The 14659-nt window shown below is 35.4% G+C and overlaps 1 protein-coding gene across 3 annotated transcripts in view; it reads right to left on the bottom strand.

Annotated features, from left to right (window-relative positions):
• Positions 1-14659, bottom strand: part of DAAM (disheveled-associated activator of morphogenesis-like protein) — a 113936-nt gene that overhangs the window by 18921 nt on the left and 80356 nt on the right. For all 3 annotated transcript variants that reach the window (XR_011045402.1, XR_011045403.1, XM_068379340.1), the window contains exons 7-15: positions 14411-14595; positions 11431-11560; positions 8370-8496; positions 6441-6620; positions 5226-5471; positions 3655-3828; positions 2595-2722; positions 1339-1500; positions 148-329 (exon numbers count right to left, since the gene is read on the bottom strand). Coding sequence is in view for 1 of the 3 variants with exons in the window: in XM_068379340.1 (XP_068235441.1) it covers positions 148-329; positions 1339-1500; positions 2595-2722; positions 3655-3828; positions 5226-5471; positions 6441-6620; positions 8370-8496; positions 11431-11560; positions 14411-14595 (1514 nt within the window). In the remaining 2 variants the exon portion in view is untranslated. The remainder of the gene's footprint in view (positions 1-147; positions 330-1338; positions 1501-2594; positions 2723-3654; positions 3829-5225; positions 5472-6440; positions 6621-8369; positions 8497-11430; positions 11561-14410; positions 14596-14659) is intronic.

The raw sequence follows: 14659 nt of genomic DNA on the forward strand, positions 1-14659 counted from the left end.
AACCAGAGGGACCAGGTGTGTAGGACAATGGTCCATTGTGAAATAGAAGTACTTTAACCTCTCTCTCTCTCTCTCTCTCTCTCTCTCTCTCTCTCTCTCTCTCTCTCTCTCTCTCTCTCTCTCTCTCTCTCTCTCTCCAAGCCTTACCTTTATTCATGTAATTTCCAAAGGCTAACACGACCTCAATGAATTTCTTGAGCCTTTTGCTGTTCTTCAATTCTTTGGTAGAACTGACGACGGACAATGTCTTGGGTTCGCATTCTGCCAAACGCTCTTTGAATTTCTTCTGGTAATAGAGGCAACGTAATCTTTCCTCGTAGTGTTCAATCCTGCAAAGTTAATTGGAAAAGATGTTATACAACCCTCTGGAACAGCTATATCTTATTATTATTATTATTATCATTATTATTATTATTATTATTATTATTAGCAAAGCTACAACTCTAGTTGAAAAAGCAAGGTGCTATAATCCCAAGGGCTCCAACAGGGAAAAATGGCCCAGTGAGGAAAGGAAACAAGGAAAAATTAAATATTTTATGAACAGCAATAACATCTAAATAAATATTTCAATATAAACTATAAAAACCTAAACAAAACAAGAGAAAGAGACATTAGATAGATTAGTGTGCCCGAGTGTACCCTCAAGCAAGAGAACTCTAAGCCCAAGGGCTCCAACAGGGAAAAATATCCCAGGGAGGAAAGGAAATAAGGAAATAAATAAACAATATAAGAAGTAATGAAAATTAAAATAAAATATTTTACAAACATTAACATTAAAACATATATTTGATATATAAACTATAAAGGGACTTATGTAATCAAAACTGGAATAAAACTTCTAGAGTACTTATCTACTACCATACTATGGGATTCCATGGTAGATTATAATTCTGACCGTGAAGTATTTTTTCATAAATATCTAAAACCTAAGTACAGTTTATTGCAGGATGTCTAGACTGTGTTCATGTATAAGTTTCCGAATATGGTTTTTCCTCCTTACCAGATTTAGTTACTTATATGACTAAAATCCCTGTTACTTAACTAGAATGGATCCTGAACTTTTTTTTTTTATTAATCTAATTTGAACACTTTCAACTAAAACTAAAAGAAAACTCAATTAAGTTCTTGCAAGTTAAATACTAAAAATTATCAAATTGCATTTAAATACAGTACTGTATTCTCGAATATGGAAGTATTTACTCGACCTTTCTTCCAAAGTCAAACTTAAGCAATAAGAACTACCAGCATACAAACTAGGCCAGCTCTGTTAGAGTCGAGCATGACTTATTGGGCTGGTAAAACTCCCCATATTAATAAAATAAAACTCATAAAACTCACTTGGAGATTTCGTATAGGAACCGATCAGCACGAGCGAGGTTTTCGATTTCGTCGACGTGTTCCTCCAGCATACTTTTCTCTTCTGCTGTGGGCGTGAACTTCAGCAGCTGTTCGACCATGTCAGGGGCCAGTTCTCCGTCGCTGTCCATCTTCAGGAGAACCCTGTTAGTGAGAGATTAAGGAAGCAAAGATAAAAAAAACACGAAGGCCATGACTACTCTTCTCTGCGGATGGAAGTAAACAATTCCATGGCTTTTCTACAGACGAGGATCTGTGTTTAATACACCATAACAATCATAAAATAAAGAGGAAATATTTCAAAACAGATAGCTCAATATATGAATTAAAAAATGATCAAAATTATAAAGGATGTCTTAAGAAATATTTCAGTCTATAGCCTGAGTTCATATTATTATTGTTACTTGCTAAGCTACAATCCTAATAGGAAAAACAGGATGCTATAAGCCCAAAGGGCTCCAACAAGAAAAAATGCCCCAGTGAAGAGATGAAATAAGGAAATAAATAAGCTATAAGAAAATTAATGAATTTAGAATATGAAAATCTTAAGCTCAGTAACAACGTTAAAATAGATCTGTCATATATAAACAATAAAGAGAGACTTATGTGAACCTCTTCAATATAAAACATTTGCATAAACTTTAAACTTCTGAAGTTCAACTGCTTCAACTGCCTGATTAGGAAGATCATTCCACAATATGGTCACAATTGGAATAAAACTTCTAGAATACTGTGTATTATTGAGCCTTACGATGGAGAATGCAAAACTGTCATATACCAAAGTCATTCTTCATAATCTTCATAGTAAATCTGCTTTATCGCATTATGAACCTTATGTTATTTAAATTCATTCTTTGAAAAAACTTCACAAAATAACTCTAGTTATTTCAAACTCATTTCCAGCAATAATTTTACAGGTACAGTTGGACACGGGGATTTCAGGCATACCTCGTTCTTAGGAAGTACACTCTGTCACAAAATTACTGCGCGGCACGCTCCTGTGTGTCACCCTGCCATCTCTCCCTATACTAACTGTTTGGTTACTCACTGAGCAGTAAGGGTGTGACAAGATGCACACCCTCAAAGCGAGGTGTGCCAGAAATTCCTGTGTCCAACTGTAAGGTATCTTTACTAATTATCTAAATTGGTTTGACTTCATTTTATCAAAAATGATCTTTATAATGACATTAGTTCATTTCACCTATCTAATAATGTAGAAACAATTCAATTTAACTCACCTAACAAGCTCTTCATTCGTCATCTTAAGTTTGGAGAGCAAAATTGCGCAATTCTGCTGTCTTCTGTTTTCCAGAACACTCACTTGCACCGCTCGGCAGGACTTCAATCTTTCCAGTGTCTTCTCGCCCTTAGAAGAAATATCATAATTAATTCATTGGCTTCTCTAGAGAAGAATTTAAAGGAATTGGATATGAAGTGGTTGTTATCATCATTGCATGAGAGATATCAAAGGGTGAGATGGTTTGGACATAGACATGTGATGAGAATAGGAGTGAGGAGCAAGCTAGTCGGGAAAAGCCGTAGGTATGGAAGTGGCTGACTGAAGACTAGGTCTTAAAGGTCGCTCATGAATGGCAGAGGCATGGGACAGTGACAACACCCTAGAGACTGACCATATATACATATGATCAACGTTCAAGCAACTCTCCACGCAAGCTAGGACCAGGGAGAGCCAGGTAGACCTCCAGACTCCCCTAACACCCCATCCTTAGCTCACAAGGATGGTGAGATTCAAGAAGATAAAAGAAACTATCAGGCTTCAGCGGAACTCGAACCCCAGTCTGGCGATTGCCAGGCAGGGATGTTTCAAATAGGTTAGTTTTTAAAAAATTAATATTTGTAAAATGATCTTATATTGAGAGTAAATTACTAATGGCTACTAGTCTTATTTTAAGTTGAGTTATGTGTTTTGGATTAGGTTGTTTAATTATTTTCAGTTCTTTTACCCTTGAACTCAGAATACTTACAATATGTCTATCGGGAAATTCAATATATTAGTGTATATTTTTATAGTATAATTTTGTATCCTCAGTAAAAATAATATAATCCCTAATAAATTAATCCATATTCAAAAAGGTAAAATGGAAGCCTGTCTGGTCATATAATTTTAATTATTATCATTGCTATTAATATCAAAATTATATTAATCATCAATATCTTTACTTGTAAAAGAATACCCAGGACTTGCCCAGAAATATTCCACACGACATAATACTCGTAAATCAAAACAGAATACGAAAAAGTTTATTTTCCTTTTCCAATAGTAGGAATTGACCTTACCTCTCCGTTACCCTTTTTGGAAACAGCGGCATCAAAAGTCCTGTCGATGTCCTCGAGGTCCATGAACTTATAGAGGGGCGACTCATCCAGCGTGGCGAAGATCGTACCAGTCACCCGAGAGTCGGGCATCTTCGCCCAGTTGAAGGCACGAAGCTGGGTCGTCGATTTTGGAATCTGCAAGGCCAAGAGGAGTTATTTTTTATCTCTTCCCTGGATTAAGAATCTATCTATCTACTATAGTACTTCCCCTAGTTTTGGGAACATCGAATTAGAATCTACAATGCTAAGATCAGTTTTACTTTTAATCTCTTCCATGGATAAAGAATTCATCTATCTATCTACTATGGTACTTCCTCCAGTTTTAGGAACATCGAATTAGAGTCTACAATTCTAAGATCAGTTTTACTTTTAATCTCTTCCCTGGATAAAAAACGATCTATCTACTATGGTACTTCCTCCAGTTTTAGGAACATCGAATTGGAATCACAGATACTGTGAGAAAATATGTCTTCTCATAGTAAGCAGATCCCCTATGAGAAAACAATTCTTCTGTTAGGAAACAGATGCTAAAAAAGAGAACATATCTTCTGTTAGTAAACAGTTAGGCTACTCAAAGAGAAAACATATCTTCAGTTAGTAAACAGATACTCAGTGAGAAAATATGTCTTCTGTTAGTAAGCAGATACCCTGTGATAAAAGAAGTCTTCTGTTAGGAAACAGATACTAAAAAAAAAAATTCTTCTGTTAGTAAACAGATAGGCTACTCAAAGAGAAAACATATCTTCTGTTAGTAAACAGATACTCAGTGAGTGAACATATCTTCTGTTAGTAAACATATCTTCTGTTAGTAAACAGATACTCAGTGAGTGAACATATCTTCTGTTAGTAATCAGATACTCAGTGAGAAAACATATCTTTTTCTGTTAATAAACAGATACTCAGTGAGTGAACATATCTTCTGTTAGTAAACAGATACTATGAGAAAATATGTCTTCTCTTAGTAAACAGATGCCCTGTGAGAAAACCATTCTTCTGTTAGTAAACATATACTCAAAGAGAAAACATATCTCCTGTTAGAAGACAGATACTGTGAGAAAATAACTATTCTATTAGTAAACAGAGAAAACATGTCTTCTCTTATTGTCAACAAATAAGAAATAAATTTATTAGAGGCAGTGGCTCCAAAAGGGTGTATACAGGCTTTAGGTTTCTCAATGATTATTCAAGTGCGAGATTCCTCGCCCTATACTCTTCCCCTGACCCAAATACTATATTCAATTTATTTTTTAATAAGGCACATTTATACAGACTCACAGGGGTGCCCTTTTAGCTCGGAAAAGTTTCCTGCTAGCTGGTAGGTTGGACAAGATAATTCAAACCAATCAGCTAGTAGGAAACTTTTCCAACCTAAAAGGCACCCATGCGAGTCGGTGCAAATGCGCCTCATTTAAAATAACTGAGTATAGTATCTTTTACAGCTAAGTGACCTAGTTAGCATTAAGCCAGGAGCAGACTACGACTTACCAAACAGGAACCACATACCAAGATGTCTGATTGAACCAAAAACTCACCTGCTTTGTTGGTCTGTTCATACGACTTCCCTGAGGTGGAGGGGGCGGACCACCTGGACCCGGTGGAGGAGGGGGTCCCTTGCCCATCATAGGTGGGGGAGGTGGACCCCCATTCATCATTGGAGGAGGGGGAGGAGGAGGCCCGCCATTCATCATAGGGGGCGGTGGAGGGGGACCTCCATTCATCATTGGAGGGGGTGGGGGAGGGGGACATGGGACATTTGCGCCGTTGGTTTCAGACGAATCCTGAAATGATACAGCTTCGTTACAGCAATGAATACAGAAATGGGTTTAAATTTCAATAAAAGCGTAAAGCGAAAAACGATTGAAATAATTCTGTATGTATTCGCTATCTATAACCCACAGAGTGGACCTTGATACTGATCAAATTCCACAGAGGGGACCTTGATACTGATCAAATTCCAGAGTGGACCTAGATACTGATCAAATTCCACAGAGTGGACCTTGATACTCATCAAATTCCACAGAGGGGACCTTGATACTGATCAAATTCCATAGAGTGGACCTTGATACTGATCAAATTCCATAGAGTGGACCTTGATACTGATCAAATTCCACAGAGAGGACCTTGATACTGATCAAATTCCACAGAGGGGACCTTGATACTGATCAAATTCCACAGAGTGGACTTGATACGGATCAAATTCCATAGAGTGGACCTTGATACTAATCAAATTCCACAGAGTGGACCTTGATACTGATCAAATTCCACAGAGGGGACCTTGATACTGATCCAATTCCACAGAGTGTACCTTGATACTGATCAAATTCCACAGAGTGGACTTGATACGGATCAAATTCCATAGAGTGGACCTTGATACTGATCAAATTCCACAGAGTGGACCTTGATACTGATAAAATTCCAGAGTGGACCTTGATATTGATTAAATTCAACAGAGTGGACCTTGATACTGATCAAATTCCACAGAGTGGACCTTGATACTGATCAAATTCCACAGAGTGGACCTTGATACTGATCAAATTCCACAGAGGGGACCTTGATACTGATCAAATTCCACAGAGGGGACCTTGATACTGATCAAATTCCAAGAGGGGACCTTGATACTGATCAAATTCCACAGAGTGGACCTCGATACTGATCAAATTCCACAGAGGGGACCTTGTTACTGATCAAATTCCACAGAGTGGACCTTGATACTGATAGAATTCCACGGAACAGACCATGCAACTGACCTTAGCAATGGTGGCCTTAACATCGTCAGAGAGTGATCCAGCAGCCAACTGTTGCAACTGAGTGGTGAGTGTGTGAACTCTGGTTTCGAGTTCCGTGTTTCTCTGCTGCGTCTCGGATACCGTTCGGTGCTCTGTCTCAAGCTGTTCTCGAACTTGGTTTAAGGTCTGGAGAAGTTCCTCCTGTAGGGGGATATAGACAAGTGTTTGAGTGACACTTTGTAGACCAGCACTTCATTCATGGTTTGATCTAAATCAAAATATATTAATTTTTCTAATTTCTGGAAAAAGGTGGATATACTGTAGACTGGATTTTAGAATGTGGAGTTCCTCCTGTAGGGTGATATAGACAAGTGTTTGTAGGGCACTTTGCAGACCAACACTTCATTCAAGGTTTGATCTAAATGAAAATATGTTAATTTTTTAATTCCTGGAAAAGATGTGGATATACTATATACTGGATTTTAGAATGTGGAGTTCCTCCTGTAGGGTGATATAGACAAGTGTTTGAAGGGCACTTTGTATATCAGCACTTCATTCATGGTTTGATCTAAATGAAAATATGTTAATTTTTCTAATTTCTGGAAAAGAGTTGGATATACTGCAGACTTTATGTTAGAATGTAAAGGAGTTTCTCCTGTAGTGAGATAAAGACAAGTATTTGAATGACACTTTGTAGACTAGCACTTCATTCATGATTTGATGAGAATGAAAATATGTAATTTTTTCATTTCTGGAATATAGGTGTATATACTGCAGAATGAATTTTAAAATCATAAAAAAAATAATCTTAATACTAATTTTATTTTCTATTTTAAGAGGGGGCATTTGAAAACAGGTAAATCTAGAATGGATTTATATCTCATGATTATGAACTGTGTTAAGGCTAACTTTATCTCCATTATCAATGGAAAGCACACACCTAAAATAAATCAGAATATCATGATAAAAATCTGTTAAAACTAACTTCATATTTCTAACACGTAAATGCAAGTAGATATAGAAATAATTTCCAAATCATGATAGAAATAAATCTTAAATAGGGGAAATTAAGTTTAATTAATCTGAATATCATGATAAAAATTCTATCAAAACTAACTTCATGTTTCTAACAATTGAATCCAAATAGAGATAAAATTAATTTCCAAATCATGATAGAACAAATTTTAAATACACATTTTAAACTTATTGGAAATTAAGTTTAATTAATCTGAACATCATAATAAAAATCTGTTAAAACTAACTTCATATTTCTAACACTTAAATGCAAGTACAGATAACATTGAATCCAAATAAAGATAAAATTGATTTCCAAATCGTGATAGAAAGAAATCTTAAACACACATTTTAAACTTAGTGGAAATTAAGTTTAATTAATCTGAACATCATGATAAAAATCTACCAAAACTAACTCCATGTTTCTAACACTTGAATCCAAGTAGATATAGAACTGATTTCTAAATCGTGATAGAAAGAAATCTTAAACACATTTTAAACGTAGTGGAATTTAAACTAAACAAGGAGATAGCAAGTAGAAATAATATTGATTTCCATATCGTGATAAAATTAATCTTAAATACATATCTTGAAACTTAATGGAAGTTAAAATTAAACATGGGGATGATATTTTCAAAAATAAAAAAATAAATAAAATGAAATTTAAATACATATTTTAAAACTTAGTAGAAATTAAAACTAAACAGGGGGATGATATCCTCAATAATAAAAAAAAGGAAACTTAAATACATATTTTAAAACTTAGTAGAAATTAAAACTAAACATGGGGATGAAATACTCTATAATGAAAAAAAAAACTAACTTAAATACACATTTTAAACTTAAAGGAAATTAAAACTAAACATGGAGATAATAACCACAATAATTAATACTTAAATGGACAGGTATGACACCTGTACGTCTAAGTAAAATTACCTTTTCTTGGCATGCTGTAAAAAGCTCTTGTTCCTTCTTGTTCAGATCAGTGACAACGTCGGCAAAGTCCTCTTCCAGTTTCGTTATTTTCTTTTTACTTTCCGTTAGTTCTCTTTCGTTGGTGATTCTTTATTACGAAGAGATAAATAAGTAAATAAATAAGATGATGCGGTTATGAAAGACAGCAAGAAAAAATATATAGTGTATACATACTGTATACACACTCATACACACACACACATATATATATATATATATATATGCACATATATATATATATATATATATATACACAGACAAACACACACACACATATATATATATGTATATATATATATATATATATATATATGTATATATATATACTGTATTTATATACATACACATGGTTGTGATTTTTTAGAATAATTTATATATATATATATATATACATATATATATATATATATATATATATAGATATATATATACACTGTATTTATATATATACATATGGTTCTGATATTTTTAGAATAATTTATATATATATAATATATATATATATATATATATATATAAATACACCCATGCATGGCTGTGATTTGATTTTCTGACAATTATTTCTGAAAAACTATGGACAAATTATCAAAATCATAGCAAAAGAATTAAATTTAATGGATAAACCAGTTATTTAATGACTTAACATCCTTACTTCCATAAGCGAGATTTTTAAACCTAACGTTTATACAATAAGATCTTCTATTAAATCTATAATTAAAGAATGCGTTTATCAATCACAAAGATAACATTGTAATTACTATATAAGGATATAGAAAAGCCAGTCATTCATAAAAGATTTATGTTTTTAATAAGGCTATAAACAGTATCTGAGAATGAATGGCATTGCAAATCGATGAGAACTCTCTCTCTCTCTCTCTCTCTCTCTCTCTCTCTCTCTCTCTCTCTCCAGCAACCTTCGAAGCACTAAGCGATTTTATCTAAAATATATTGTTGTCTTTTTGTTAACTGCAGTAAAATCTCTCTCTCTCTCTCTCTCTCTCTCTCTCTCTCTCTCTCCAGTGATCCTGGAATCAATAACTGGTGATATCTCAAATTTATTTCTGTCATCTTGTTAACTGCAATTTCTCTAAATTTTACTAAACGAGTTCCCCCCCCCCCCTCTCTCTCTCTCTCTCTCTCTCTCTCCTCTCTCTCTCTCTCTCTAGCAATCCTCGAAGCAATAAATGATGATATCTAAAATCTATTGCTGTTATTTTATTAACTGCAGTAAAATCTCTCTCTCTCTCTCTCTCTCTCTCTCTCTCTCCAGCAATCTTCGAAGCAATAAATAATACCTAAAATCTATTGCTGTCATCTTGTTAACTGCAGTAACATCTCTATCTCTTTCTCTCTCTCTCTCTCTCTCTCTCTCTCTCTCTCTCTCTCAGCAATCCTCGAAGCAATAAATGATACCTAAAATCTATTGCTGTCATCTTGTTAACTGCAGTAACATCTCTCTCTCTCTCTCTCTCTCTCTCTCTCTCTCTCTCTCTCTCCAGCAATCTTCGAAGCAATAAATAATACCTAAAATCTATTGCTGTCATCTTGTTAACTGCAGTAACATCTCTCTCTCTCTCTCTCTCTCTCTCTCTCTCTCAGCAATCCTCGAAGCAATAAATGATACCTAAAATCTATTGCTGTCATCTTGTTAACTGCAGTAAAATCTCTCTCTCTCTCTCTCTCTCTCTCTCTCTCTCTCTCTCTCTCTCCATTTTACCATATTTTATAATGTTACTATAACCAAAAAAGCTAGCCTCAAGGTACAGTTGGACACAGAAATTCCTGGTACACCTCGCTCTGAAAAAGTGCACCCTTTCACAACATTACTGCACGGCGAGTTCCTGTGCTTAGCCCCGCCCACAACCTCTACCATCTCTTCCTACGCTATCTGTTTGGTTATTCGCCACGAAGTAAGGGTGTGATAGGGTGCTATTTTGGAGCGAGGTGTGCAAGCGACTCCTGGCGTCTGGTTCAGCTCTAGTTTCATCAGACTAGATGCTTGCCAGAACGTCAGCCGGGCAAGTCCAACCACAGCAGTGACCTACCCAGTAAACAGCTTAAACTCACCTTCCCGGGCTGGGATCGATCTGCTGCCATGCAAATACTAGGCGAACACGTTACTACTATACTAGCCAGGAGGCTAATGTCATACTGAGCTTTGAATATTACCTATACTCAATTTTTTTTAATGAGACGCATTTGCACAGATTCACAGGGCTGCCCTTTTAGCTCGGAAAAAGTTTCCTGCTAGCTGATTGGTTAGAATTATTTTGTCCAACCAATCAGCGAACAGGAAACTTTTCCGAGCTCAAAGGACACCCCTGCGAGTCAGTACGAATGCGCCTCATTAAAAAAAAAATGACTATAGGTCAAATGTACCCTTTATAATTAATCAATCAAAATACGAGAAAAAACTATTATAATAAAAGTGGAGTCTTTCCATTTGTAGCAATTCATTTAAAGTATATGCATTAACCTCCTTCTGTAACGCCAAGACTATAAATATAGTTTTCTGTGCAACATAGTCGTATACTTTTGATGAATTAAAATCCAATACCCCCTCTCTCTCTCTCTCTCTCTCTACTACAATCTTGATTTGGAGACCGCAGAATAAAGGGAGACCAATTTTCCTGTCTACTGCTATGCTACAGAATGTCCCCCCCCTCTCTCTCTCTCTCTCTCTACTACAATCTTGATTTGGAGACCCCATATAAAGGGAGAATAGATTTTCCTGTCTACTGATAATTTGCGGAATTTCTCTCTCTCTCTCTCTCTCTCTCTCTCTCTCTCTCTCTCCCCTCCTACTATCTTGACTTGGAGACCCCAAAATAAAGGGAGAACAATTTTCGTGTCTACTGCTATGCTACGGAATGCTCTCTCTCTCTCTCTCTCTCTCTCTCTCTCTCTCTCTCTCTCTCTCTCATAATTACAGGTAACTTTACTCTTTCTCCTCTCTCTCACACAAATGTATTTATGAATTATACGTCAGGCAAAAAAACAAAACAAAATAGCAATAACTTACAGTTTGACTATACTGTTGACGTTGATGTCCAGTAGAGCAATTTCTCGGTCTTGGCCATCCTCGCTCTGAGTCACAAGCTGCTGAAGGATTCGATCGAAGAGGATCCAGTGGTCAGGAGCCCCTATGTCAGCTGCAGTGAACGAGAAGAAGAAAAAGAAAGAAAGATATGAGTCACGGCTGAGAGAACACGCAACGCGAACCTCTTCTTCTTCTTTCGAAGAATGGCGTAGTGAACGCTCCCCCAAAACATTCCTTGAAATGACCTCTTTCTTTGTCTCTCCCTTGTGCTATGAGGAAGTAATGGATTCCTTTGGCGTCTTCGGGAGCATGGCCTCAAGGTCGGGGTGAATTGATCCCTCAAGTAAACCTCTTTTTGTTTTCTTCTCCAAAATTATTTTTTTTTTTTTCTTTTGTACAAAACATTCCTTGAAATGGCCTCTTTCTCTCTTCCTCCCATGTGCTCTGAAGACGTAAGGGATTCCTTTGGTGTCTACGGGAGTCTGGCCACATGGTCGTAATGAATTAATACCTCAAAATAAACCTTTTTGTTTCCTTCTCCTACATTATTTTTTTTTGTATTAAATGGTAAACATTCTTAGTAAAGACAGCTTTCTATCTCCCTTGTGCTCTAAAGAAATATAGGATTCCTTTGTTGTCTTCGAGAGCATGGCCTTAAGGCCGTACTGAACTACTCCTCCAAAATAACCCCATTTTGTTCCCTTTTCAAAAATTATCTTTTTTACATTATATGGTAAACATTCTTAGTAAAGACCTCTTTCTATCTCCCTTGTGCTCTAAAGATATATGGGATTCCTTTAATGTCTTCGTGAGCATGGCCTCAAGGCCGTACTGAACTGCTCCTTTAAAATAACCATATTTTGTTTCCTTCTCCAAAATTAGTTTTTTAAAAGTATTATATGGCAAAGCATTCTTAAAAACGACATATTTCTCTCTCCTTTGTGTAAGGATTCCTTTGGTGTCTTCGGGAGCATGGCCTCAAGTCTGCACTGTATTCTCTCCCCTTGTGTAAGGATTCTTTTGGTGTCTTCGGGAGCATGGCCTCAAGTCCGCACTGAATTAATCCCCACAAATAACCCTGTTTTTGTTTAATCTCTCAAAAAGGTTCTTAAACTTTAAAGTATTAATTTCTTGTAGGATCCGTTTTTTCGAGATTCTGAAGCGGAAGGAACTGAAGGGCGTACAGAACGGTACTCCAAAACATACTCTTTTTATCTCATTCTCTGAAACAGCTTTTGAGCTTTTCAGTAATGTATTAAATAAATTCCTCCCTTTATTCCCCTTCTCTAAAACAGTTTTTGAGCAATGTATTGATAAATACATTCCTCCCTTTATCCCCCTCCTTTAAAACAGCTCTTGAGTAATTTATTGATAAATAAATCCCTCCTTTTACCCCTTCTCTAGAAGAACTTTTGAGTAATGTATTGATAAATACATCCCTCCCTTTATCCCCCTCTCTAAAACAGCCTCTGAGTAATGTATTGATAAATATATTTCTCCCCCTTTGAGTCTTGATATTTTTCTTACAAGTCTGGAAAAATATTCATTATATCCCCCTTTTTTTTAGTAGTTGGCTAGCCCACCCCCTCCAAGGACACTTAAATCCTAAATTGTAATAAACAGACCGTTATTTCTTCCTTTCTTTAAATCCTGAGATCAAAGGAACTATTTTCTGAGAATTTTTTTCTCCTTTTTTATCTTTTCATCAATATGTGGATGGGGAACATGACTGGATATTTGATTATTATCTTAATTATATCTATGTAATTGAGGGTACACTCGGGCACACTGATCTCTCATTTCTCTTCCGTATGTTTTGTAGTTATATTTTTTTATAGTTTATATAAGAGATATTTATTTTAATATTACTGTTCTTAAAAGATTCTAGCTTCCCTTTTTTCCTTTCCTCACTGGGCTATTTTCTCTGTTGGAGCCCCTGGGCTTATAGCATTCTGCTTTTCCAACTAGGGTTGTAGCTTAGCAATTTATATTAATAATATAATAATGTACAGTTATATAAACAAAGGTGATGGATGAATTGGATATCTATGTGTCAACAGCTGCAGGATCATTAGTATATGGCTTTTACTGTTACCAGACCATAAAAAAGTAAATATAAGGGATTTAATCTGAATTTTTATCTATTAATGAAAATTTTTTTCAAAATCCAAGATGGCCAATGCGAGTGATTTTTATCCATTAATGACAAATTTGTTCAAAATCCAAAAGTAAAATGTGGCTGATGACTAATTGATTCAAAATCCTAGATTTGCAATGTGACTGATTTTTATCTATTGATGACAAATTTCTTCCAAATCCAAGTACAACGTCACTGATTTTTATCTAATAATGATATTTTTTTCTTTTTTCAAAATCCAAGTACAACGTGACTGATTTTTATCTATTAATGACAAATTTGTTCCAAATCCAAGTTCAACGTGACTGATTTTTATCTATTAATGACATTTTTTCTAAAACATCCAAGTATAATGTGACTGATATTTATCTATTGATGACAAAGTTGTTCAAAATCCAAGTACAAAGTGACTGATTTTTATCTATTAATGACATTTTTTTTTTCAAAGTCCAAGTACAAGGTGACTGATTTTTATCTATTAATGATAAATTTGTTCAAAATCCAAGATGTAAAATGTGACGATATTTTATCTAAATGACAAATTTGTTAAAAAACCAAGAAGTACAATATGACTAATTTTTATCTATTAATGACAGATTTGTTCAAAATCCAAGAACGACGTGATTGATTTTTATCTATTAACAAGAAATTTCTTCAAAATCCAATGACAATGTGACCTTTTTATCTATCAAGTACAATATGACTTATTTTTATCTATCAATGATAAAATTGTTCAAAATCCAAGAAGTACAATGTGACGGTAACATGAAATTTCATAAATTATGTTTAACAAAAATCTATAAATAAACAACTCCGAAGACTTACTAGGAAGCAGCAGAAGGTGATGTAGCAGGCTGAGGAAGTGTGGGTAGGCTGCAGAGTACTGGAGTTTCCCCTGCAGGAGTTTGAACATCGAAGAGGCACTCTTCGTGTCCACGTGAACCTCCTCGTACCTTCTCGCCCATTCCCTTTCGTCCTCCGCTCGGTAGAACTCGAAGGCGTCCAAGTGTCTGAGGAAAATATAGATTACAATCGTCTTCAGTACACTGTTAAAGTGTCTGGAGAAAATATGGA

The sequence above is a fragment of the Palaemon carinicauda genome, chromosome 8 (genome assembly GCF_036898095.1).
Source record: "Palaemon carinicauda isolate YSFRI2023 chromosome 8, ASM3689809v2, whole genome shotgun sequence".
NCBI classification, from domain to species: domain Eukaryota; kingdom Metazoa; phylum Arthropoda; class Malacostraca; order Decapoda; family Palaemonidae; genus Palaemon; species Palaemon carinicauda.